We start from the raw sequence: 25,253 nt of genomic DNA on the forward strand, positions 1-25,253 counted from the left end.
AACATCCGATTGACATGAAACTTGACATGTGTTTTAAGAATATAAAAAAAATCATATAATTCAACGGTTAGATTTTCAAAATATGTAGTCATGTTAATTTGTTTAGTGAAAGTTGTAGTTTTAGCCTATAATAAGTTTGTAGTCAAACTTTAGTCTTTTTAACAATATATTGGGTCTTTACAAACAAAAAGAAAATTCCAAAAAAAAATTATTTAACTAAAATATTGAAAGAGATATAACTTGCTGATAATAAAATATAACTATTTTTTTCATTAAATATTGTATAATTTAAATTTCTAGAGCCGCCAGGAGTTGAGTTGGACTTTTATTGACAAATCTGATTGCCAGCTGGGAATATTCTGATCGTTGCTCTTACTCCCCTCTAATATAAACTTTATAGTCAAAAAATCATTGCCTGAAACTTGCAGCAATCGTTCAGACTCTATCTATTACAGTATTACTACAGTGCTTTCCCAGTTCTCGTTGGTATGTATGTGCTGCTTATCTTTGATCTTGATCAACTTACTTGAATATCTTTTGAGCTCGAAGGAATAAATGGTTGTAATACTTTAATGGGTCATCATGCTTTTTATTGGTTTTGAACTACTTTTTGGCTTTCAGTTGGTTGGATGCTACTTATTTTAGTGCTATGTTCAATCTTTTAGATCTGCCTTGCTCTGTAGATCATCTACTAGATATAGACACTACAGGAATTATATATATATATAGAGAGAGAGAGAGAGAAAGAGTAATGATTATCAAAAATAATGTGTATGTGCACACAAGCTGAAATCATGTTTCGAAAATACAATTTTAGTTAAAATGGTGAAATCACAATTATGGCTGCGATTTTACAGGCTGTGCAACTAGCTCTCTCTATACATACATAGACACACACACATTATATATGTGTATATATATTCTAACATTTGTCAAGGGCTTTGATTATGGTTCATCAAAGTACCAGAATGCACAAAGCAAAAAAAAATCAAAGTACCAGAATGTGCTACTTTCTGCAAGAAATTTTGAGTTGCTTGGGAACCTAACTTTGCCTCAAAACTGGATTGCGGTTATCTTATAATATAAGCAACTTCTTTCAAGCAAAAGTTTTGAGGCCCTAAACAGGAGCATCACCTATTTTAGGAAATTCTTGCAAGTATGGCACCTATTATAATCAGTGTCTTTATATGGTGTAGTCTCCTGAGACTGCATCCAGTACTAGATCACTAGAACGTAAACAAAAACTAATGCTCATGTCTGTTTCCAGGACAATGGTGGGTGAACCAGTTAACTTGAACGAGTTTCAAGAATTGGCTAGGCAAGCCCTTCCAAAAATGTATTATGACTTCTATGCTGGGGGAGCTGAGGATCAGTACACGCTAGAAGAGAACATGGAAGCATTTCGTAGAATCATGTAATGTGCTAGTCTTAATAGGGCAAAGTGGGTTATGGCATTTTCCCAATCAGTTTTCATTGTTTTCTCAGGATTCGGCCTAGAGTTCTTGTGGATGTCAGTAGAATAGATTTGTCAACTTATGTATTGGGGTACAATATATCGGCACCCATTCTGATAGCTCCAACTTCCTTGCATAAGTTGGCACACCCTGAAGGTCTAAAGTCCTCTAAAAAAGACTTTGGTTGAGATTCCTTTCCCCCTGCCAAATGCTTATATTACTTGCTATTTGTTTCAGGAGAGGTTGTTACAGCCAGAGCAGCCGCCGCATGTAAAACTATAATGGTATTAATACAACAAATTTGTCATACTTACAAAAGGTGTTGCAGACTAATTAAGTTATCTTTTACTGCAGGCTCTATCCTTCACATCTTCTTGCACTTTGGAGGAGGTTGCTTCCAGCTGCAATGCTGTTCGGTTCTTTCAAATATATGTATTGTATTCTTCTTGATCTCTTATTATTCCAATTTTTGTTGTTATCTGTTCCTTATGTGTTATTATTATTATTATTATTATTTGTTTGGTAGAAACACACACTGAAATTTGATTACCATTTACGAATAGGTATACAAGAGGCGAGATTTATCAGCTCTGTTGGTGCAGAGAGCAGAGAGAAATGGATACAAGGCTCTTGTCCTAACTGCTGATTCTCCCAGAGTTGGACGAAAGGAGGCAGACATAAAGAACAAGTGAAATATCATCTCACTCCTTTTCCTTCTGTGTGCAAGCACAATTAATTTGATTTCCAGAAAAGTTTGGCATAAACAGCTCTTAAAAAGGAGACAGGACACGAATTTGAACTCTAATAACAGAAGATATCTTATTTATTTGTCTCTTGTATCTATGCAATGAGCTATGTCTTATGCATCTCATTTGAAACACAATTTTGATAATTTCTGCAGAATGATTTTACCTAAACTGAAGAATACAGAGCGTTTCTTATCACTTGAAGCTTCTTCTGTGAGTGGAATATTTCTATACTTTTGAATCTAAATTTAACAGCTAAGCTTAGAATGAAGAGGTTCTTCTTCCAAGGTGTCTAATATCTTCTTTGAAAAAATACGTTGCTTTAACAGTATCATATCATATTTTCCTTTGATATGGCAAAAAAATCTCCATTAATCTGTAAAGAAACAAGTGATCAGTTCTTATGCAGCAATACCATTTATCAATATGAATAAATTCAAAGTACAAGGTACACGAAGGAGTGAATCTCAAACATGCATGGAGTGTCCTATGTCTAATTGTCTATCATAAATGGATTAACATTCTTATCTGTGGTTCACATGTCACTACCTCACCAATTATCAGTATGTGGGATATGGCATCTTTGTCTGCTTTTGCCCAAACTAGCATTTAAATTGTTAAGAATGTAATAGAGAAATATCTCTATCATGTATTTCTGTCCTCGGGACCCTTCTGACCACAATCAAACAGAAATTCATAATATTTTACAAATACTATTGCTAAAATTGTATTGTAGAATTGCTATTGGTTATTCAAACTCATAGACTAAAATTGTTACAATTATTCCAAAATTAATCTATTGCAAGATAGTGGTTCAGATTTAGAAGCTTTTACCAAAGAGGCAAAGGATGCTTCCTTTTGGTGGAAGGTATAAACCAGCACTATGTTATTACCTTCTGATATGCTTGTTTTAATGTGTCAGGAAAGGTTCGATATGTCAATTATGAAGGACCAGTAAATATTTTGCAATAGGTTAGCTAGCAAAGTCTCATGGTCTCCATAGCAGGGATATAGGACTGATTAGGGATAGGGAGGTTTATGGGTGGGGAAAAGACATGACATAAGATATGAGATGCAAATTATTTTATATGTCTATCATGTACTCTGGAAGTGTTGTGATTATTTAAACTCATACACTAAAGTTCGTAATTACAACAATTCCAAAACTAAACTTTTGCAGGATAATGGTTCAAATTTAGCAGCTGTTGCAAAAGAAACGAAGGATGCTTCCTTTTGTTGGAAGGTATATACGAGAAAATATTATGATTTGCTAGTGTTATGCTTGTTGAAATATGTCAGAAAAGATTAGTTGTGTCAGTTACAAAGATTCCATTCTGCTTAGTTGGCAAAGTCTCATAGTTTCATGTCAGGGACCTATGATTGATTAGGGATAAGACATTTAATGGGTGGGAAAAAAAGACATGCCATAAGTTATTAGATAAATGCAAATATGAAATATCTGAAATCTACTACAACTACTGTAAAGGACATATTTTGTACTCTTTAATAGTGTTGGCTGGGGTGCACTCTTGAACCATGGTTTAATTAGTGCATCATAACATCTGCAGGACATAGAATGGTTAAGTACAATTACAAACATGCCAATCCTTATCAAGGGACTACTTACTCGTGAAGATGGTAAGATAGCTCTACTTGTGACGGTCACGTCTCTTCACTTCATCTCCCCCACACTACTTCCCTTTAATCACAAAAAAGGAAGACCCTTCTCTGCCTTTGAGTGAAACTTTCAGTTCTTATTTATTATACCAATTGAAAGTCTTAACTTCTCGATTCTAAGATTCTATTTCTTCTTATTTAATGATTATACTTATATAGGAAACTCTTTAAAATCATTTTTTTTTCTTTGGAAATTCAAGTATAGGAGCACCGAGCACTGCTAATCATACTAACCAAGTAGTCTTTATTTTCTTATTATCCTCAACCCTCTCTTTATTTTTTTATAAATCCTTTAAATACTCAGATCCCTGAAAGTCATAACATTGTTTTCATTTCAGATTCCAGTTCATTATTCAAACATCCTTAACATTTGATGCATTACTATTGGCAGCAATAAAGGCTGTAAAAGTAGGTGTTGCTGGGATTGTTGTCTCCAACCATGGTGGTCGCCAGCTTGATTATGCTCCTGCTACTATTACTGTTCTGGAAGAGGTGGGGCTCTATCTCTACTGTTTAGCAAAAGAAAGACTGTCTCTCCTCTCTACTCAATTAGTTTGTTGGTGTGTAAGACACGGATATTGGGTTTTAGTTGCAGACACATTGCATCTTTCTGCTTTTATATATATATAGGGAAAGCTTGCAGGTGGTTATTTCATAGCAAGACATCCTCAACATAACAATTTGTAGGAATTATTAGCATTTCAATACAGAAAATGTAAATGCTCATGCATTCCTGCACAGGACTTGTTTTTTTTGGATTCATGTATTGTTACTAGTATACAGAACATAATGCTCATTGGGAAGGAAAGTTTAATCAGCAAGGTTAGTCACATGTCTGATGATATTGTTGTACCTTTTGATTCCAGGTGGTTCAAGCTGTTGGAGGGAGAATTCCTGTTTTCTTTGATGGAGGAGTGCGGCGAGGAACAGATGTCTTCAAGGCATTAGCCCTTGGTGCACAAGCCGTCCTTGTAAGCTCTCCAACACAAACTATTTAATTCTGCAAACATCTTATTTATTTCATATGCAATGTTGGCAATGTCACAGGGGCGTAGCCAGGAATTCGTACTTGGGGGGCCAAATTGCAATATTGATAGAAAAATCATAATTCATAAATTTATAAATAAAAAATGATCAACTTTGATATATTGTCATATTCTTAAATATTAATGGAAGTACAAAAGGTAGTCTATTTTACCATACACATATACAAAAATTTGCATACTTTTACTTTAAGCACCATCAACCCATCATTATCCATAACATTGAAAATTTTCTTATTTTTTAATGAATTATTCAGCTCCTAATTTCAAATTTTTTTTAAAAAAAAATGATGATATGGAGAGAGAGATAATATATTATCATATAGCAATACAACAAATTGAACAACTTAATAAACAATGCATATTCATAAAACTAAATGACCATTATCATATATATAAAAAGCATAAATCTAAATGCCCATATGATGTTGAAGAAAGAAACAAACCTGAAATACTGAGACACAAGAAGAAGCTGGAATTGAAAGCAAATAGATATAGTTTTTTTAGATGAAAGGAGTTTATTTGATTTCTACCCTTATTGAGAAGAGAGTTAATGTGTTTAGAGCAATCAACAATGAGAGTAAAGAAACATGAGGCATTGTAGGCTTGTACCAGGAGGAGAAAAAGTAGTAGTGATTGCAAATAGATATAGTTTTTTTAGATGAAAGGAGTTTATTTGATTTCTACCCTTATTGAGAAGAGAGTTAATGTGTTTAGAGCAATCAACAATGAGAGTAAAGAAACATGAGGCATTGTAGGCTTGTACCAGGAGGAGAAAAAGTAGTAGTGATTACTTCTATTTTCTTTGAGAATCCCGTAGGTGGCTTCTTGAGATTGAGAATGATGAAAAAAAAAAAAGAGTAAATTTTTGTTTGAAAATGAGTGGTAAAAGATGATATTTTGAGGGTGTGGATTATTGTCTATTGGATATTTGGATTGACAGCAAATCATTTGGACAATTGCGAGAGCTAACTAGTATTTTATTTGAGGACTTTGGGTTATCTATTGGACTAAGTAGAGATCCTAGAAAGAATTGGGAGGGCCGGTCATTATTTTCTAGGGGCCATAGCGTTTTACTTATTTTTTGCTATCAGACTCATAGCCTAACAGTAGAAGAAATCAAAATTTTGGGGGGGCCATGCTCCGCCCGCCGCAATGTAATTGCTTAACTATTTTGCTGTCATGCACTCGTTTTACTGCCATTGTGTGAGTTTCAAAGTGTCAATAGATGTCTCTACATCCAACTGATGGTTTTTAGAGATGCAGCTCTATCATACTGAGCTAATGGAATTGCCAGTCATCTTTTTCAACTTACTGCTTAAGGGGCCCCTAAACCAATAAATCTGTCTAACGTGCCTTTTTTTTTTCTTTTGTGGGGTGGAGGGATAGTGAGGGAGGGAAAGGTTGAACCACGTTAATTTCATGTGTTCTTTATCTTTATCTCTTTGTTTTCTTTACACAAAATAAAATAAACTTGTTGTCAAGGGTGGAGTTAGATGCCAATCGAATATTTGATTTCCTGGTCATCTCAGCCTCCTTCTCATGCTCTCACGAACCGATTTGACTGTTCATCGACATTGTCATTGAGCACATCGAATTCTGTAAGAAGCTCTTTGGTCTTTCTTCAAGAACTCGTTGCAACGTTGATTGCCAAAAACTTTTTTTTTTTCACAAAGCTTAACCCAAAAACTTAAACTAATAGGTTTAACTATGTATACCAACTGTTCCATCCTTTTATGTTTAATTATGTATATCAACTGTTCCATCCATTTATGTTTCTTTGATGATGAATTCAATACTCACACATACACTCATAAGTCATAACAAACATGTCACATATGAAGAATTAGAAGTATCACTATGCTTAATCATTGCTCTCTTAAGTTTATTGTAATCTACATATGTAATCGCAGATTGGAAGGCCTGTTATCTATGGACTAGCGGCTAAGGGAGAATATGGGGTGAGGCAAGTTATCCAAATGCTGAAGGATGAACTTGAGCTCACCATGGCTTTATCTGGCTGTCCTAGTGTGAAGGATATCACTAGAAGGCATGTGAGGACAGAGCGTGAAAGACTCCATTCAATGCTCTAATAAAATGTTAAAGCGTTAACAATATTTTTGAGAAAAATTATTTAGATCATCATGGTTGCGTTTGGAAACTTGGACTTGAATTTGGATATGGGTTTTAAATTAATAGATTTGAAATGCTTTGATTTCAAATACATTGATTTTAGGTGTTATTTCAAATTCAATGGTTTTAAACTTATAAAATGGTGGATTTATCAAATTCAAATCCTTAACCTTTTGTAAACTGTCCAAACAAAATATTTGTATTTTAATTATTCAAGTCCAAATTCAAATGCCCACATCATGCCATCCAAACATACCACAATATTCCTAAATAAAATTATGTTATGGAACCGTTATGCACCTTTGGTGCGGTAGTCACTCCACAAATATAAGTGCTTGTAGGATATGGAGGGTAAAATCCGAGGTTCAAGTCTCCAGAATGAAACTTCACACACATATACACAATACACTTAGATTAGGTTAGAATAGAATTTCTATCATGTAAAAAAAAAATATATATATATATATATATATATATTATGGATTTCCTAAGTACTAGAAAGTAACCATGAGTATCCTTGCTTACTTAGGTCAGGAATAGTATTCCTTCAATGATTATACTAATTATAATTGAACTTTCTTTGATAAAGCAACCCAACACCCAAAAAAAATCTTAATCAAATTATATTAGATCTTCCCTAAACAAGTTCTAATTAAATTATTTATTTTATATAAATTATCTAATTTAACTTTTATTTTTTAATATTTATTAACTAAATGTGTATTATATATGAATTTTTTTTGTCAAACTTTTTCATACATATATTACACAGGTAAAGAAATACTCTATATATATGAGAAATGATATGTCTACAATATTTTTACAACAAATCTTAAGTGGCAGGTTGTTACTGGTTGTTATTGTTAGGGCAAAAAAGTAATTTTAGTATTAATTTCAAATTTGAACCAATAACAACTAACTACCTGTGATTTGTCGTAAAAATGTTGTAGATGTAGCATCTCTATATATAATATAATATAAAATCTTTTTGATTTCTTGTTAACTTCTTGAAGTGTTGCCACAGCTTGAAAAAAGCCCACATTTTTTTTATATTATTTGTTAAAGAAAATGAAAAAACTTAAAAAAAAAAAAAAAAAGAGGCATATGACAATGAATGCTATTGGAGAACATAAAAAACATTAATATTAAATTTCTTATTACTTTTTTGTTAGCCATTCAAAAGTAGACTCATAAGTTGGAAAAGTCTATGAAGTAAAATATCTAACTCAATTTTTTAATTGAGTTTAAATTCTATAAGTATTTTAAAAATATATATGTAAGAATTTCGTATAAAACATCATATATTTATACGTGATCTATTAGAATCTTGTCATCTAAAATTCTTTAAATGATATAATAGATAATTCCAGGTATAAACAAAATCATATTAAATGCCGATTAATAATCAATGATTAAACTAATTAGAATTCAACTTTCTCTGATCAAAAAACTTTCTTTGATAAAGCAACCTAACACCAAGAAAATCTTAATTAAATTATATTACATATATCTTCCCTAAACAAGTTCTAATTAAATTATTTATTTATTTTATATAAATTATCTAATTTGACTTTTATTTTTTAATATTTATTAACTAAATGTGTATTATATATGATTTTTTTTTTTTTTGGGGTTAAACTTTTCCATACATATATTACACGGGTAAAAAAATACTCCATATATATCTATATTATAATATAAAATAAAATGTTTTTGATTTCTTGTTAACTTCTTGAGATGTTGCCACAGCTTGAAAGCCCACATCTTTTCATATTATTTGTTAAAGAAAATTTAAAAGCTAAAAAATTTATTATAAAAAATAATAATAATAATAATAATAAAACCACAAACTCATGTGACAATGAATGCTACTGGAGCACATCGAAAACATAATAATTAAATTTATTATTACTTTTTTGTTAACCATTCAAAAGAAGACTTGTAAGTTGGAAATGCCTATGAAGTAAAATATCTAACTCAATTTTTTTAATTGAGTTTAAATTCTATAAGTATTTAAAAAAAAAAAATATATATATATATATATATGTAAGAATTTCGAATAAAACCTCATATATTTACACGTTCTATTAGAATCTTGTCATATAAAATTCTTTAAATGATATAATAGATAATTCCAAGTACAAGCAAAATCATAATAAATGCCAATTAATAATCAATGATTAAACTAATTAGAATTCAACTTTCTTTGATAAAGCAACCGAACACCAAAACAATCTTAATTAAATTATATTAGATCTTCCCTGAACAAGTTCTAATTAAATTATTTATTTTATATAAATTATCTAATTTGACTTTTATTTTTTAATATTTATTAACTAAATGCGTGTTATATGTGAATTTTTTTGTTAAACTTTTCCGTACATATATTACACGGAAAATGATTAGGTACTCCCTGACTATAAATGCGTAGGTCTTCCTCTCACATGAATGGTAGGTCTCACAATGAATTTAATTAGTGGGACTTACCATTCATGTGAGATGAGAGAGTATACATTTATGGTTATACGGGAGTATACAATAATTTCCCATATTACACGGGTAAGTAAAGAAATTCTCCATATATATCTATATATAATATAAAATAAAATCTTTTTGATTTCTTGTTAACTTCTTGAAATGTTGCCCCAGCTTGAAAGCCCACTTTTTTTCATATTATTTGTTTAAAAAAATGCAAAAGCTAAATAATAATTATAAATAAATAAATAAATAAATAAAAGTAGAAACTCATGTGACAATGAATGCTATGGGAGCACATCAAAAGCATGACAATTAAATTTCTTATTACTTTTTTGTTAACCATTCAAAAGTAGACTCGTAAGTTGGAAAAGCCTATGAAGTAAAATATCTAAAGCCTATGAAGTAAAATATCTAACTCAATTTTTTTAATTGAGTTTAAATTCTATAAATATTTTAAAAATATATGAAATTAAATTCTGTAAAGATGTCTTTCTCCATAAAATAAAATAAAAAATAAAAAAAAATAAAAAATCTGTAAGGATGTGAAATAAAACTCATATTTTACCTCTCAAATCCCAACATATCACATCATCTTATCACATATTTAAGAAGAGAATAAATTCAATAAGGATGGGTGTAAACCCTTTGGTTTACACCAGCCAGGACATGCCACATTAACTTTTTACTTAAAACTCATTGTAAAATCTATACATTCTAATACACCTAATAACATCTTTAAAAAAATAAAAAAAATAAAAACACATATCTCATGTTATCATACTAGATGTGAAAAAGAGTCCCTAAAATCTCATCTACCTCCTCAGCTCCTCTATCTCCTGTCACAAACCTCATTGGACCTCCGTTCTTTGCCACATCAATTCGCCAGTCACTATTCAAACCTTGATAGTGGAATACAGCACTTGAAGGTCTGTTTTGCTATATTTGCTATATTTGAAGGTCTATCTTAACAGTATTCAAATCTTGACAGTGGGTTTGCACACAATTTTGTTTGTTGTTACATAGTTAACATAAAATCCTGTCTTTTATTGAAGGGGTTTATTGTGTCTATTGATATAGATATGTACATTGAAGTCATGTATTCCATTGTCAAGGTTGAGTTGCTATTGAAACATTTACATTGAAGTCTCAATGAATATAAGTGCCTCCTATATGGTTTATTGTGTTTTCCATTTGTGTTTCTTGTGTTATTGAGTTTTATCCATAAATTGTTAGAGCAAGTGAATTACTTTTCTTCTCTTTTCATATCCATTAAGTGTCTCCTATATCAGGGTAATTACTTTTCTTTTTTCTTTGATAATAATTTTATTATGAGCCTAAAAGTTTCCAATGAACGATGGGAACAATTGAGAACGATTTTGGGAAAAAGAAAAAATCAAGAAAAATTAAAACTTGAGTAAACCTGCAAACGATGAGATTTTAGATTTGAAAAATTAAAACTTGAGCAACGATGTTGGAAATGATGAGATTTCTTTTTTTCTTTTCTTTTTTTTCTTTTTTTTTTTTTTGATAGGAAAGGATGATATTTGGGTTTAAGTTTGTTCTGAAATCAAAGACGTTGATTAAGGTGAGAGTTAATTGAGATGTTATTAGGTGTGGAAGGGTGTATTTCTCATTAAGTAAAAGGTTGATATGGAAATTTATTATTGGATGTTTAAAAAATGAGTTTTACACCACATCCTTACCAAATTCAAACTCATTTAAGAATAAACAAAATCACACCCAATTATCAATTCTAATACCCATATATAAATTCAACCAAATTGGGAGTTTATTAAGATGTTATTAGGTGTGGCAGGATGTATTGAATTTTAAGTAAAATGTTGATGTGGCAATTACTTATTGGATAGTATAAAACATAGGTTTTACACCTTATCCTTACCAAATTCGGACTCAAAATATATATATATATATATATATATATGTGTGTGTGTGTGTGTAATTATTTCGTATAAAACATCATATATTTAGTTATTTACATGTTCTATTAGAATATTGTCATCTAAAATTCTTTAGATGATATAATAGATAATTCCAAGTACAAACAAAATAATAATATATACCGATTAAAAACTACTATAATGATCAAATTTCATATATATAAATAAATATATATATAGGCCAAAATGTGCATTTGCCCCTTTCACCCAAAAGATGTAAAATGCTCATATTCTGAAATTATCTAGCAAAATGCCCCTATTTTGAAACTCGATTTTTAGAAAATCAAGTTTCAATGAAAAACTTGATTTGATGAAAATCGAGTAATGTGAGAAATTTCACATGGAACTTGAGTTCCATGTTTTTTTTTTTTTTAAAGTTTGATTTCACATAACTTGATTTTCTAAAAATCGAGTTTTTCATTGAAACTCAATTTTTAAAAAATCGAGTTTAAAACAGGGGCATTTTGCTAAATAGTTTCAGAACATGAGCAAATGCCCATTTTGGCCATATATATATATATATATATATATGTAAAACTTAGAGAAAATCCAATTAGATTCTACAATTAAAGTCCAATTTTGCACCATGTGTCCTAAATTATTTATTTTTAGAAAGAGTTTTATTTCTTAATTTTGGAGTCAAATGTGGGACCACATCATAAATATCCATCCAAGTAAGTTATTGTGTATAAAAATCAAAGAGTTTAGAATTAATGAACATAAAAAATTTAAAAATAAATAGACAATTTACATTTTCTACCTAATAATATTCTTACAAGACTTTTTAAAGAGTTAAAAAAAATAAGAATGACTATCAATAATATTTATGATGGTGTTACAAAAAAGCACCAACTCCTAAACCCGTCCATATGGCTCATCCATTGAAAGACCAATTAGGACGAACCAAGCACATGAGGTGATCATCCCAAGTGTCCTTAATGACCTCGTTCGTCTTTGGACAAACGAGGTCCCATGAGAAGCTTGTCCATCCTCATAATCGTTTGGACAGACAAGCTCTACACGAAATTTAGAAAAAGTAAATACACAAGGGAAAGTCATCCCTAATAGCCTCGTTCGTCCTTAATAAAGGATGGACGAGTTCATTGGGTTGGACTACTATGTGCCAAGTTCTCCATTAACTACTATGGAACACAAGTCCAACTGAGGTAACTTCCATGGCGGTTATGGAAGTTACCTCCAAATCCTCCGGACTCCTCGACAATAGGAACGGTTATTAAACAGATAACCGTTTCACACATGCTATATAAGTACTCTTCGATGAGAAGGTAAGGATTTCATCCAGACATTTATTTCAGAAATCATTTCTTTCTTACTGGGAATTACAAATTCACTGACTTCATCATCGGAGGATTTTTGGTCGGTCCCCTTTGACTTAGTATTTGTTTTCAGGATCAAGCCCTAAGATCATCAGCGCCCGAGACTTATCAACCTACTGATTTCCAAACTGATAGTTCCTTGGAAATCAATAGGTTGATAAGTCTCGGGCGCTGATGATCTTAGGGCTTGATCCTGAAAACAAATACTAAGTCAGAGGGGACCGGTGGGGACTGGCCAAAAGTCCTCCAATGATGAAGTCAATGAATTTGTAATTCCCAATAAGAAAGAAATGATTTCTGAAATAAATGTCTGGATGAAATCCTTACCTTCTCATCGAAGAGTACTTATATAACATGTGTGAAACGGTTATCTGTTTAATAACCGTTCCTATTGTCGAGGAGTCCGGAGGATTTGGAGGTAACTTCCATAACCGCCATGGAAGTTACCTCAGTTGGACTTGTGTTCCATAGTAGTTAATGGAGAACTTGGCACATAGTAGTCCAACCTAATGAACTCGTCCGTCCTTTAATCCTTATTCTTAAAAAATAGGGTTAAAATTGTAATTTAACAAAAAAAAAAACCTGAGAAACTTTTTTCCTAAAAGCTAGCGTAGTCTCTATTTAAATATATCTCACGCACGTTTGATAATTTTTTTTCCTGAAAACTAGAACACATTAAACCCAACAATTTACTCTATTTCAAATTCTAAATTTTAGTTTCTTAAAAATCTCTTCCTGTGTAGCCTCACTAACAATAAATAAATTCAAATGGAAAAATTACATTAAATTCAAAATAAATAAAATAAAAGCCTCATCTCACGTGCAAAGCATGAATGATGAAGTTAGTATATTTTAAGTATATCCATGTATATGCATGAGATTACAAGTAAATAAAATAGGAAGAGAATATTAAATTTTGTTGAACTTTTTTTTTCCCCTGATAGGTAGATACTACTAGATAGCATGAGGGAGGGGGAAGTGGGGTTCAGTCTCAAATTACATATATGAGACACCAAAAAAGAATGTCATTTATTAGGTTATCACTTGAATCTCATATATATTTTGTTGAACTTTTTTGTGCATTGTACTAACTTGATGATCCCATATTTTCCCACATCATCACTATATACATTATATATATATATATATATATATATATATATATGAGTTGGGTTAAAGTTACACTTGGTGTAACTTTAAGCGATATTACAACACTTAATAACTTATTATTAGATGCGAATTTTGATAAATCTACTGTTGGATTATATTATATTCATATACTCTCCATGCTTGCAAAATTTCACGGTGATCAAAGATTAATAGCCATATTATCAATCAATTATTTAAATTCAAGTTTTTGTAATTTAAAATAATTCATAAAAGATGAGTTTATGAATCATATGGTAAATAATATCCGATTAGCATGAAAATTGGCATGCATGTTAAGCACATATAAAACATGTAATTCAATAGTAGGACTCTTAAAATATGAATTTAATAACAAATTATTAGGTGATATAACATTACTTAGAATTACATCAGGTGTAACTTGAACCTTACTATATATATATATATATATATATATATATATATATATAAATGATATGATAAAGTAGGATACAATGAATAATTATGTTTAGTTATTTTGTATTAAAGATACATAAATATATATTATAAAATAACTTTTTTTTCTCAAAAATAAATGGATACCAAAATATATCATTTTAATTTTTAACAGAAGATATTCCAAAATTAATATATATATATATATATATATATATATTTATATATATCAATGGACAAATCAAGACAATGACAAAAAAGAAATTGACAACTTGATTCTAACACACACACACATATATATATATATATATAGATATCAATGGACAAATCAAGACATTGACAAAAAAGGAAATTGATAACTTGATTCTAACATCCAAATCCTCCCAACTTTCGATATTTTTGGATTTGGGTTCTTTTCATTTCAAAGTGAAATGGACAATTAACGAATAAATATGAAGTTTAAATTTTACCATAACATATAATATTTAACTGTAATAAAAATTTGACTATGATTAAACTAAACTACAGCTGAGACAAAATCTTCTTTCTTTTTTTAAAGAAAAAATGAGATTGGAAAAATCTAAATCTTAAATTTATTTAATTTTAAATGGACATTTCTTCATTTCCACAGAAAAAAGAAGAAGAAGAAGACAAAAATGGTGCCAAAACATCATAGGATGGATGGGAATAAGATATGGTGATGGACTGATGTGGCTGGTACCGAGAATGATGACGACGACTTGTACCTTCCTTTCATGACATTACTTCTTCTTTTTTTAATCCCATTCCCCTTTCTCTACTCTCTCTCTCTCTCTCTCTCGACTCTCGCGTGCAAATTTTCCAACTTAAGAAAATGAAAAATAAATAAATTACTGATCAAACCAACCCCTCTCTCACTCTCTCTCTCTCTCTCTCTTCTCGCTGTGACTGTGCGACGAAAATGGCATCAGCAGCAGGGTCTCCACCGTCGCCGCCACTCCAAGACAACGTCGACGCCGAGCGCCGCCTCCGGGAAGCCGAGGACCGTCTCCGCGAAGCCATAGAGGAGCTCCAGCGCCGCCAGCGCAAGGCCGGAGCCGCCGTCCGCTCCTCTCCCCACCACAACCAGCCACAGCATTGCCCGCCCTGCTGCGACCATGCCGCCTACGAACCGTCGTGCGTTGCCAACGCCATCGGCAACCTCTGCCAAACCTTCCTCCTCTCCTATGGCGTCCGCGTCGGCATCGGCATCCTCCTCCGCGCTTTCAAGCTCGCTCGCCGCCAGTCCTACTCTTCCCTCATCGATCTCAAGGTCACTTTCGTAAATTACTCGCTTTTCCATGTCCTTTTTTTGTTGTGAATTGAATTGGATTGGTTTCTGTGTGATCGTGCAAGAATTTCGTTGTAATTAGGGTTTTTCATTTCAAAAATTGAAGCTGCAACGATTTTGAATTATTTGAATAACTATAATCCATCGATCGCCTTGTATTTGTGGACAATGTGTGAGCTTGCGTTTGTGTTTTGATTGCAGCAACTTGTGTCAGAGAAAGATCTGATAGTAAGAGAGGAAGCCTGTCGAATCGGATTGTTTTTCGGTGGCTTTACAGGATCTTATCAAGCTCTTAGATGTTTGTTGAGAAAATTGAGAAAGAAAGAGACGCCATTCAATGCGTAAGTTTGCAGTGCGTAGAGTATGAATTTTGTTTTTGTTCAATTTGCAATGATAATGCATGTTCCTTATTTATGACATTGTTTGAGGGATGATGGAGCAGCATTTTAGCAGGTTCAATTGCTGGTTTGTCAATTTTAGCCCTAGATGATTCTAATCGGAGGCGCACACTTGCTTTATATCTTTTGGCTAGGCTAGCCCAGGTCTGTGAACAAATGGTGTATAACCTAATTAAGTTTTCACGAGCTATGCTAAGTAATAGGAATCAGGAATCGTTTGTTTGTTTTTATTTTGCTTGTGATTATGATTTTTCACGCCAGCCTAATGGTTTTTGTGTCTTATTCTATTAGTGTGCTTATAATTCTGCAAAGTCAAAGAACAAGTTTCACTTTTGGGGAAGCCATTGGAGGCATGGAGATTCTTTACTCTTTGCTTTTGCATGTGCACAGGTAACATTAAGTTCATTTTGACTTGTAAAGCTGTAGATAACTTGAGTAAAAAAAAATATTCGGACCTGAATTCACTATATAATTGCTAGTGGAATGGCTTTTAACTAGAAAGTATGGAAGTATTTGTGATTGATGGAAACATCATGGTGATAGTGACTGTTATTATTGTTACTTTGACTGTATTATAGCTAAGACGAGCAGGAGAGGATAGATGGTGCCATTGGGATTAGTTTTGGAAGAATGAAGTCAATAAGTGCAGTGTGACCAGCCTACATCACATTGGAGGGTAAATTTAATTGGCTGGTATATGACCAGCCATGCTGTCATGGAATTGAGTGTTGGGCAGTTTTGTAAAATCTTGTCAATGAATTCAGCCTAAGCTGAATGCAAATGTAGAGATAAACAAACAGTAAGCTGATCAAGGGCAGAGTGATTTCATAATGGCATGGTTGGGAGCTTCAAACAATTGTTTAGGAATATGTGTATGCATGGATTTATTTTTCTCTGTGCGTAAAAGTCTGATAGCTGTTTTAGCAAGAAGAAACCTACACAGATCAGTAGAGAGCCAAAGATAATGTTAAGATTTAGAAAGGATGTCAATTGAGTTAGTGAGCAAGTTTATATTAGCTTATGCTCTATGAAAAAGTGAGGAACCCAAACATTTGTGAGTTGGGAGGATAGATTTGCTTTTTTAGAAACCTTTCCACTATTGCTTTTTTGGTGCTGGGGCTTCGGAACTTGGATTTCAGTTTTTGGAAATATATAACAAATGGTTTATAACATTGATTTTGAATGTATTTGGATTTTTCATTTTTGTGGATTTCACATGCAAGAAGTTAAAAGAATTGTAAAGAAGCAGGGTGCAGGATGTCAGGAAACAATTTAAGGTGGTGTTGTTGAATTAGGAAAATTTTGTCATAATCAAACAAGCAAATACCATGATTTGCAACCATGAACAATACCGCAAATGTTATTCTGAAATGGTAGGATACTAGGATGTCATAGAATAAGACTCGTTGATCAAAGTCTAATCTCTAAGAAAACAAATGTAGGAATTTTAGAAATTATTCGAATATCATAGACTAATAACAATCAATATAATACCCATAATAGGCTGGAAGAAAAAATCTTAGGAGGATTTATAAAAAACTACTATTAGTCACTGCACATAACGAAGTCCTATAGCTCTAAAACCCAAAACTTGACTCTATAAATGTTAACCCTATATTCCACTGGCATAATTCTATGTTCCACTTGTTTAATTATTTACTTGTAATGTTTGAGATGGATTAGAATACATCTCAGATGTTATATGTGGGGCCCATGAGTCTGCACATGTTCATTAAACAATACTAAGGCCTGTGATTCATTAACTGATGTCTTGCTGGCTATAGAATATATGAGGTCTGTGGTGATTAGGTTTTTGTAACCCTGTAACGATATAAAGTAAGTACTCTCTTCACGCTTTGAAATTCTGGTTCTTGCACTGAGCTTGTAATGGTATCATGCGCTCATTTGTTTGTGTAAAGATGTTAAAATTCTGGTCTTATTATATCTAAGCTATTGATTGGAATTTGATTCAAATTTCTCAAATCCTCTTCACTTAGTAGGGCTTTTTCCAAAATATCTTTTAATAAGTTACTTTTGTATCTTCCATAATCATTTTATTGATTGATAAACTCATTTCAGGTTATGTATTCATTTGTAATGCGTCCTGAGAGCTTGCCAAAATCATATCAAGACTTCATTCAGAAGACTGGGCCAGTAGCACGGCCTGTATACAAGGCTGTAAGAGACAGCTGTAGAGGTTTCCCAGTTGATGTGGCCTCACTCTCTGCTTACTTATCTGGCAGAAGGAATCCCAACTATGTAAAGTTGGAAGAATTTCCCGCCATTATTCCTTGTTCTGTTATTCATCCAGACACAAATTCATGTTTGACTCACAATGCAAATGCAGCATCAGCTACATTCAGGAAAACATTTCCACTTTACTTCTCTTTGACCTTTGTACCATTTGTTGTTCTGCACCTGCAAAAGGTACATTATTTATCCAAGTTGTTTCTTTTGCTTTTAAACTTCAGTTTTCTATGCTTCTGCTGAAAGAAGAAAAATGATAAATAGACAATCTTATATATACTGTAAATTCACATGGTTGGAAATAGTTGTGGAGATGGCCTCATATATCTATTGTGCTGAAGCAGAACCATAACTCTCAAACAGTTGTAAGAGGTGTACTGTTTATTAGTTGAGATCTATTTTGATCTGTTAGTGGGTTGACTAATTAACATGCCAGGCAAGTGCCACTCACTTTAATGGTAGATCACCATGTCACATTTGTCTTCCAAAATGCATATGAATATTAAGCTTGCCATGATGTGATTAAATGCATATCTGATGTGCTGATGTGGGAGAGATATGTAAACAGAATTATAATGGAGAGAATTAAATTGTTATTGGTTTTACTAGAGATGTCTTCTGGTAGGATGGGATGGTAGATTGGTATTTAAGATTTTAGAGAAAGGCACTTATACTTTCTCTTGCATTCTTTGTGTTGGTGCATGGCCTTGCTCTTTTCCTTAACATGTGTCACATTTGATAGTTGTTGCATCATCAACACCTCACCAGTCCTACGTAAATTACTGCTAACTTTTATCTAATTGTACCATGACCTCACAACAGTGTTGTCATCTCCAGTTATATGGATTTTACCATATTTCTATAATATTTCAATTTACAACATCACTGTCTTCTCCAGCTTCATCAACACTACCATCACATCTTTTGGCATGCAACTGTCTTCATGGACATTATTTGTCAGAAATGAACATCACCACCACAATCATCTCTGTTCTTTTAGCCTATATTACTGCTAGGGGCAAAGATGGGGAAAGATAGTGTTACCTACATGGATAAAGATTGCTTCTATATTTATGATTTGTTCTTTCTGAACCTCCATGTATTTAAATTTTGAATTGGGGTTTATCCTGAATTTTAGAATCTTTCTTTGTGTGCTGTGGCTGCATAAAGAACATTGCAATCAGTGATATTATTGGAAATATAATTGTAAAAAATGTCTACTTGAATCAAATATCTCAAATTTTGCATTAGTTGAACTCTAGTAGTATGATAAAACTGTAGGATGATTATTGCATAGTGGTTGGGGTTTTGGTCAAAATTGTGGAGTCCTGTATTCTGATTCTCAATTTCAGTTGGCCCATTTTGATAATATGTGGTTTATTTATGTGACATTTGGTATCTAGGTGTGATTTCAGTGCTTATTTTACATATGTACTGAATGTACTATAAACCCATGATACTGTCATTCCACATGCCTTTTGTGTGTGACATTGTATTTTTTTCCATGGGATGCATACATTGACACCTAAATCACGTGCAAAGAACCAACCAGACTGGCCTATTCTCTTGGGGATATCATCTCTATAAGTAGAAGAGGATAATAATTGTGATATTCTTGCTAATATAAAGTTCCATGCTTCTTATGTCGAATTCATTTTGTAAATATATAACATGGTATGTTTATGTGGTAGTATATGCTCTATTTTGATGATTAGAAACCAGGAAAAAATAAACTTCATTTTGAAGCAATGGATAGCAATTTCTGCCTTATGTTTAAATTGGGAGGATTTTACTTCATTTAGACTAGCCCTGGTTGACTTTTTTCATCTCTGAAATTAATGTTATTAATGTTATTGTTGTCATTAATTTTGGTTACATAATGCCATTTTAGTTCATGGATGCCCCTGCTCGTACCTGCTGGCTTGCTCTTAAGGGGGCTGTTCGCTCCACAACATTTCTTTCAGCTTTTGTTGGAATTTTTCAGGTAGCTGTCTTAATCCTTATCTGCATCTTTGGTTAAATTTTCATGACCATGTTCTTAGTTCTTTTGTGATGCTTGGGTGATACAAGGGAGTGATATGCTTGCATAGAAAGGTTGCATCAAAAGACCACAAGATTGTGTATTGGATCGCAGGCGGTATGGCAGCCCTTTCTGTATTATTGGAGAAAAAAGCTAGGCGCAGTGAACTTGCCTTGTATGTTCTTCCACGAGCAGGAGATTCACTGTGGTATATTTCAGTGAACCGCCACCTGCTTCCAGATATCAAGAATGCAGAGGTATTGCTAAAATTGTTGTCATACTTTTCTGAAAGCATTTTTAATTGTTTTAGGAAATATGCATTTCTGAATGCAGTTTCAGTAAACTAGTTAACAAACCAAATCAATTGAAATCGTAAATCAGGGTTGTTTCTGGGGCCTGTCTTTTGATGCCTCCTGTCAATTTTCTTTGTGTGATGTATAATTATATCCTCAGTTATTACAAAAGAAGTATCTTGCCATTATGAACTAGCCAATCTATCGCTTACTTCAGAAATGGAAGTTTCAGATAGGAGTCATTCCATGGTCATCATCTTAAGGGCCTGGGTATGGTGTCCTGCTCATGATTTGTCTGAACTCAACTACGTGCTCTACATTGGGTCAAGTTGAGAGAGAGAGAGAGAGAGAGAGAGGAATCATGTACTACTGAGTTTTTTGCTTGTGGTTATTAGTTAATTGATTATTATCATTTTTTTAATATTGCTACTCCTCAAATTGATGCTTTTCAACTGTAACAGGTGTTTTTATTTTGTATTTGTATGGGAGGAATCATGTACTACTTGGAACATGAACCAGACACCATGGCTCCATTCCTCAGGGGCTTGATTCGCCGCTTCCTTGCCAGCAGAATTAGCAGTCCTGGCCTTTCATCAAATCGTAATGCTTCCTCCCAATATTTGCAAACTCTTGATGCCATAAAGAAACCAAAATTGCAAGATAATGGGCAGGCTGAAGCTTCGCCTTTGCAAAAATACAATCTTGAATCAATACAAGGGCTATAAGTTTGCCACAGAGGGAGTGGGGTCGGGGCTGGGCTGGGCAATACACCCCTGAGATTTTTTTTTTTTTTTTTTTTTTTTTTTTTTTGCATTATAGATTATTGAAGATCTTAGGATGCGATTATATTCAATAATCGTGAGTTTTATAGCAATTTCTTATTATTAATATATCATTTTGTATAAAACTCAACATGATCACATGAACTTCAGCGTTTGATTTCTCTTCCATGATTTTAAGAGAATTGTTGAATGTTTTACACAATTCTAGGAATACAATTGATAGAAAGTTGTTGGAATGTTTAATCATGTCAAGTTTGCCGTTGTCCAATTATGCGATTGTCCCTAATCAATGTTTGAAACTGTAGTTGAGAATAAACTTTTTCTTGTGCTATTGTAAGTGTGCAGTCACCCGATTCAACTGGTCATCGCATCAAACTATGTTTTTGCTGATAAATGGGAGTATAAAGGGATAACATAGCAGAGAACATTACACCCGCAAATAAGATAAAGAGTGTAAATGATTTCTTCAAATATTATTCCAGCTTTCCACTTTTAAATTCCAAAAATTCCGACGCTGAAATGACTGTTTAGCCACACAGTATCTTATTATTTTTAGTAACTTTTATTTTTGTTTTTGTTTATATTTTCTGGGCACTGATGCGGTAGTTCAACCTCGAACATCATCGTTTAAGTCACTAGCCAAAAAAAAAAACATTATCATTTTGGTCAACTTTCTAAAATGTCTAAAACGGCTGTTGCTTTCAACCGAAAAAACAAAAACAAATTGACAAAAAAAATGTTATATCCGTAACATTTTCACGACATTTTCACAACAAATTCTAAGTGGTGAGTTGTTATTGATTGTTATGAGTGGACAAAAAAAGTAATTTAAGTTGTAAATTGAAATTAGAACCAATAACAACTTACCACCTATGATTTGCAGTGAAAATGCTGTAAAAACATTATGGACGTAGCATTTCTCAAATTGACATAGCTACCACGTTCTTCAAATTTTGGGTGCGCATATATGTAAGAGAACTTCTCAACTTTTTTCCCCAATAAAATAACAAGTCTAATAACAAACCATTTTCCCGATTGTCACACCTATGAGCATTTGCTAAGAGCCTGAGAAGCCAGGTTGGGTGTGGTTAATGTATCAAAAGTGATACCAACCAATGGGAGAAAATGGGCAAATGCCCCTTTAAAAAAAAATATCCAACATTTTGCCCCATTTTCCAAACTAATTAGGAAAATGTCCCTATTTTGAAACTCGATTTTCTCAAAATCGAGTTATAAATAAAAAATAAAAATTATGGAGCCCTATGTAGCGTTTTAAGAAGCCTATAGTGGCGTTTTGTAACTAGGTCTCCATGAAGTCAAGTTACATGCAATTTTTTTTTCTTTTCAAGGAGCTCGAGTTTCAAAACGCCACTATATGTCCTTAAAAACGCCATTATAGGGCTTAACTCGATTTTGAGAAAATCGAGTTTCAAAAGAGGGGCATTTTCCTAATTAGTTTGGGAAATGAGGCAAAATACTGGATTGTTTTTTTTAAAAAGGGCAAAGGCCAATTTTTTCCCCAATAATAGTCCCAATAAAAATGATGTTGCACTAATCACATTTTGTCACTTCAATAAGTTATCAACAAATTGTAAAATTTGTTGCATATGTACTCTCTAGTCTCTAGCATTTTTTTATTTTTATTTTGTAAGCACCCTTGAAATTAGAGGAGAAAACAAAATAGATGTGGAAGAGAGAGAGAGAGAACATAAGGGTTACATGGTTCGACCTGATGGCTTATGTCAATAAGATAAAGTTCTTAGTAACTACATCTTTACTGTATGTACAATGAACCCTAAGCAAAGTATATATAAAAACTAAGAGTTAGGATTAGCCTTAATTGGACTTTACACTAAATTAGGTCTCTTGGGCTGTTACATAATAAACAAGTATAAATTATAAATTAGTGTCTTTAACAATTACATTAGCACCATTATATGTATAGGATAGTGATAATTACATGCACTGTTTTGCACACAGTTCATACACAGGTTATTTTGAACTAAAATCATGAGTGTGATTTCAAGTTTGTGCGTGACAGGTTTTACCAATATGTATAAATCAAAGAGTAATGATTATCACACGGTGTGTAGATGCACACATTCAGCTAAAATTATGAAATCATGTTTCACCATTTCACTATTATAACACCCACTTCTTCAACCTCAACATCCAAACATATTCTTTTGTTTCCCATATAGTCACTACTATCTAAACATAAACAACTTCACAGCTTCCAGCAGAATGGGAAAAAAGGCTGTATGAGGCAGCTCAAGCAGGAAACACCCAACACTTGCATCAGCTGCTCACCGAAAACCCCTTATCCTCCATTCTGTTGCTCTCGATTCTACTGAGAATCCTTTACGCATTGCTTCCATTGCTGGCCATATTGACTTTGTTAAGGAGATACTGAGGTTGAAACCAGAATTTACCAAAGAACTGAATCAAGATGGCTTTAGCCCCATGCACCTAGCATCGGCCAACGGACACTTGGAGATTGTTAGAGAGCTGCTGAAAGTTGACAAGAGACTTTGCCGGTTAGAAGGAAGAGAAGAGAAGAATCCTCTTCATTATGCAGCTACTAAAGGGAAGGTTGACGTTAATAAGTGAAATGCTTTTGGCTTGTCCTGAGTGTGTTGAAGATATGACTGTACAAAAGGAGACAGCCTTGCACCTTGCTGTGAAGAACAGCCAACATGAAGCATTGAAGCAAAAGTTTTACTGACATGGGTGAGAGAGATGAAAAGGGAGGACATCTTGAACTTGAAGGATGAGCAAGGCAATACAATTCTTCACCTAGCAACCTGGAAAAAACAACGCCAGGCAAGTACATCTCTGTCTCTCTTTCTTTTGCTGTTCTTTTCAAAAAACAGAATTGGGAAACTGTACTTTCATGGATTCATTTGTTTTGGTTCCTGCGGTCTTGCAGATCACAATTGAGCATCTGACCATTTCTGTTTCTGTATATATTTTTTTTTGGTCTGTTCTACTAGGAAGCATAAGAGCATTTTATTTTATTTTATTTTTTCAAAAATCATAAGGAGCATTTGACTTGAGGGCCAGCAACTGGTGGCAGCCTGACAGGCTTGATCACAAAGTTGATGGGGTGATCACATTATTCCACAAATGCAACCAATTTATAATCACAATAATGTAGTTTGAACCTTGGACGCAAAAATTATGGTCAAAGTCAAAACTAGAAGAGATTTCTAAACTGGCCTTATGTTTTTAATTTGAGATGTCATACCACCCACCTTTTGACTGAACTAAAGGCCATATGCCCGAATTTCTCATTTTCCTGATAGAATGTGGTAAACATATAGGCTGAAATTAATCTAATTGGATTTATGTGAACCCGTCCTCTCTTTTTAGTAGGTCTAAACTCTAAAGTAGACTTTTGGCATTAAAATTTGGGATAGTTTTCATTTTGATCTTTTACGTTTCAAAATTTTTATTTTGATCATTCATATTTGATTCGTTTTTATATTGGCCTTTTATTTTTCAAAATTTTCATTTTCAAGAAGGGCTAAAATAAAGGGTCAAAAGGAAATTTTGAAATGTGACGGCTAAACAAAAAATTGAATCAAATATGAAGGGCCAAAATGAAAATTTTGAAATGCTATCCAAAATGAAAACAATCTCAAACTTTAGGGGCAAAGAGTGTACTTTAGTCTTTTAGTGGTGTGGGCTCAGGAAGCATATCAACAATAATTTTCCATCACAATCCTTCCCTTCTCTATTCATTTCTTGATCACATGGCAAGAATGGAGTACTACTGGCATTGTATCAACTCAGCTGTCTCCAAGGACACGAGA

The 25,253-nt window shown here is 32.9% G+C and overlaps 2 protein-coding genes across 5 annotated transcripts; both read left to right on the plus strand.

Moving 5' to 3' along the window:
• Positions 1-343: 343 nt before the first annotated feature.
• Positions 344-7,144, plus strand: LOC126700292 (peroxisomal (S)-2-hydroxyacid oxidase GLO3-like). Of its 4 annotated transcripts, none has more exons than XM_050398374.1 (12): positions 344-486; positions 1,268-1,414; positions 1,468-1,610; positions 1,692-1,738; positions 1,809-1,886; positions 2,018-2,142; positions 2,356-2,413; positions 3,381-3,443; positions 3,769-3,838; positions 4,269-4,369; positions 4,744-4,848; positions 6,834-7,144. In XM_050398374.1, the coding sequence occupies exons 2-12, from the start codon at positions 1,272-1,274 to the stop codon at positions 7,011-7,013; spliced, it is 1,113 nt and encodes a 370-aa protein (XP_050254331.1). In that variant the 5' UTR covers positions 344-486; positions 1,268-1,271; the 3' UTR covers positions 7,014-7,144. The 4 variants fall into 4 exon arrangements, with proteins under 4 accessions (XP_050254331.1, XP_050254333.1, XP_050254330.1 ...); XM_050398376.1 differs by having other exon boundaries at positions 1,486-1,610; XM_050398373.1 differs by having other exon boundaries at positions 419-490.
• A 7,945-nt stretch (positions 7,145-15,089) lies between these two features.
• LOC126700293 (uncharacterized) lies at positions 15,090-21,681 on the plus strand. Its single transcript, XM_050398377.1, has 8 exons — positions 15,090-15,680; positions 15,900-16,039; positions 16,141-16,240; positions 16,388-16,486; positions 18,176-18,523; positions 20,235-20,327; positions 20,414-20,620; positions 21,118-21,681. Exons 1-8 carry the CDS (start codon positions 15,330-15,332, stop codon positions 21,379-21,381), a joined length of 1,602 nt encoding a protein of 533 aa, XP_050254334.1. The 5' UTR covers positions 15,090-15,329; the 3' UTR covers positions 21,382-21,681.
• Positions 21,682-25,253: the final 3,572 nt, after the last annotated feature.

This window comes from Quercus robur, chromosome 9, assembly GCF_932294415.1.
Source record: "Quercus robur chromosome 9, dhQueRobu3.1, whole genome shotgun sequence".
NCBI classification, from domain to species: domain Eukaryota; kingdom Viridiplantae; phylum Streptophyta; class Magnoliopsida; order Fagales; family Fagaceae; genus Quercus; species Quercus robur.

Coding starts and splice junctions, on each gene's coding strand:
- LOC126700293 (XM_050398377.1), top strand. CDS start 15,330: ATGGCATCAGCAGCAGGGTCTCCACCGTCGCCGCCACTCCAAGACAAC. Junction 16,487..18,175: donor TTGCTTTTGCATGTGCACAG/GTAACATTAAGT, acceptor AACTCATTTCAG/GTTATGTATTCATTTGTAAT. Junction 20,621..21,117: donor CAGATATCAAGAATGCAGAG/GTATTGCTAAAA, acceptor CAACTGTAACAG/GTGTTTTTATTTTGTATTTG.
- LOC126700292 (XM_050398373.1), top strand. Junction 1,887..2,017: donor TTCGGTTCTTTCAAATATAT/GTATTGTATTCT, acceptor ATTTACGAATAG/GTATACAAGAGGCGAGATTT. Junction 3,839..4,268: donor ACTACTTACTCGTGAAGATG/GTAAGATAGCTC, acceptor TACTATTGGCAG/CAATAAAGGCTGTAAAAGTA.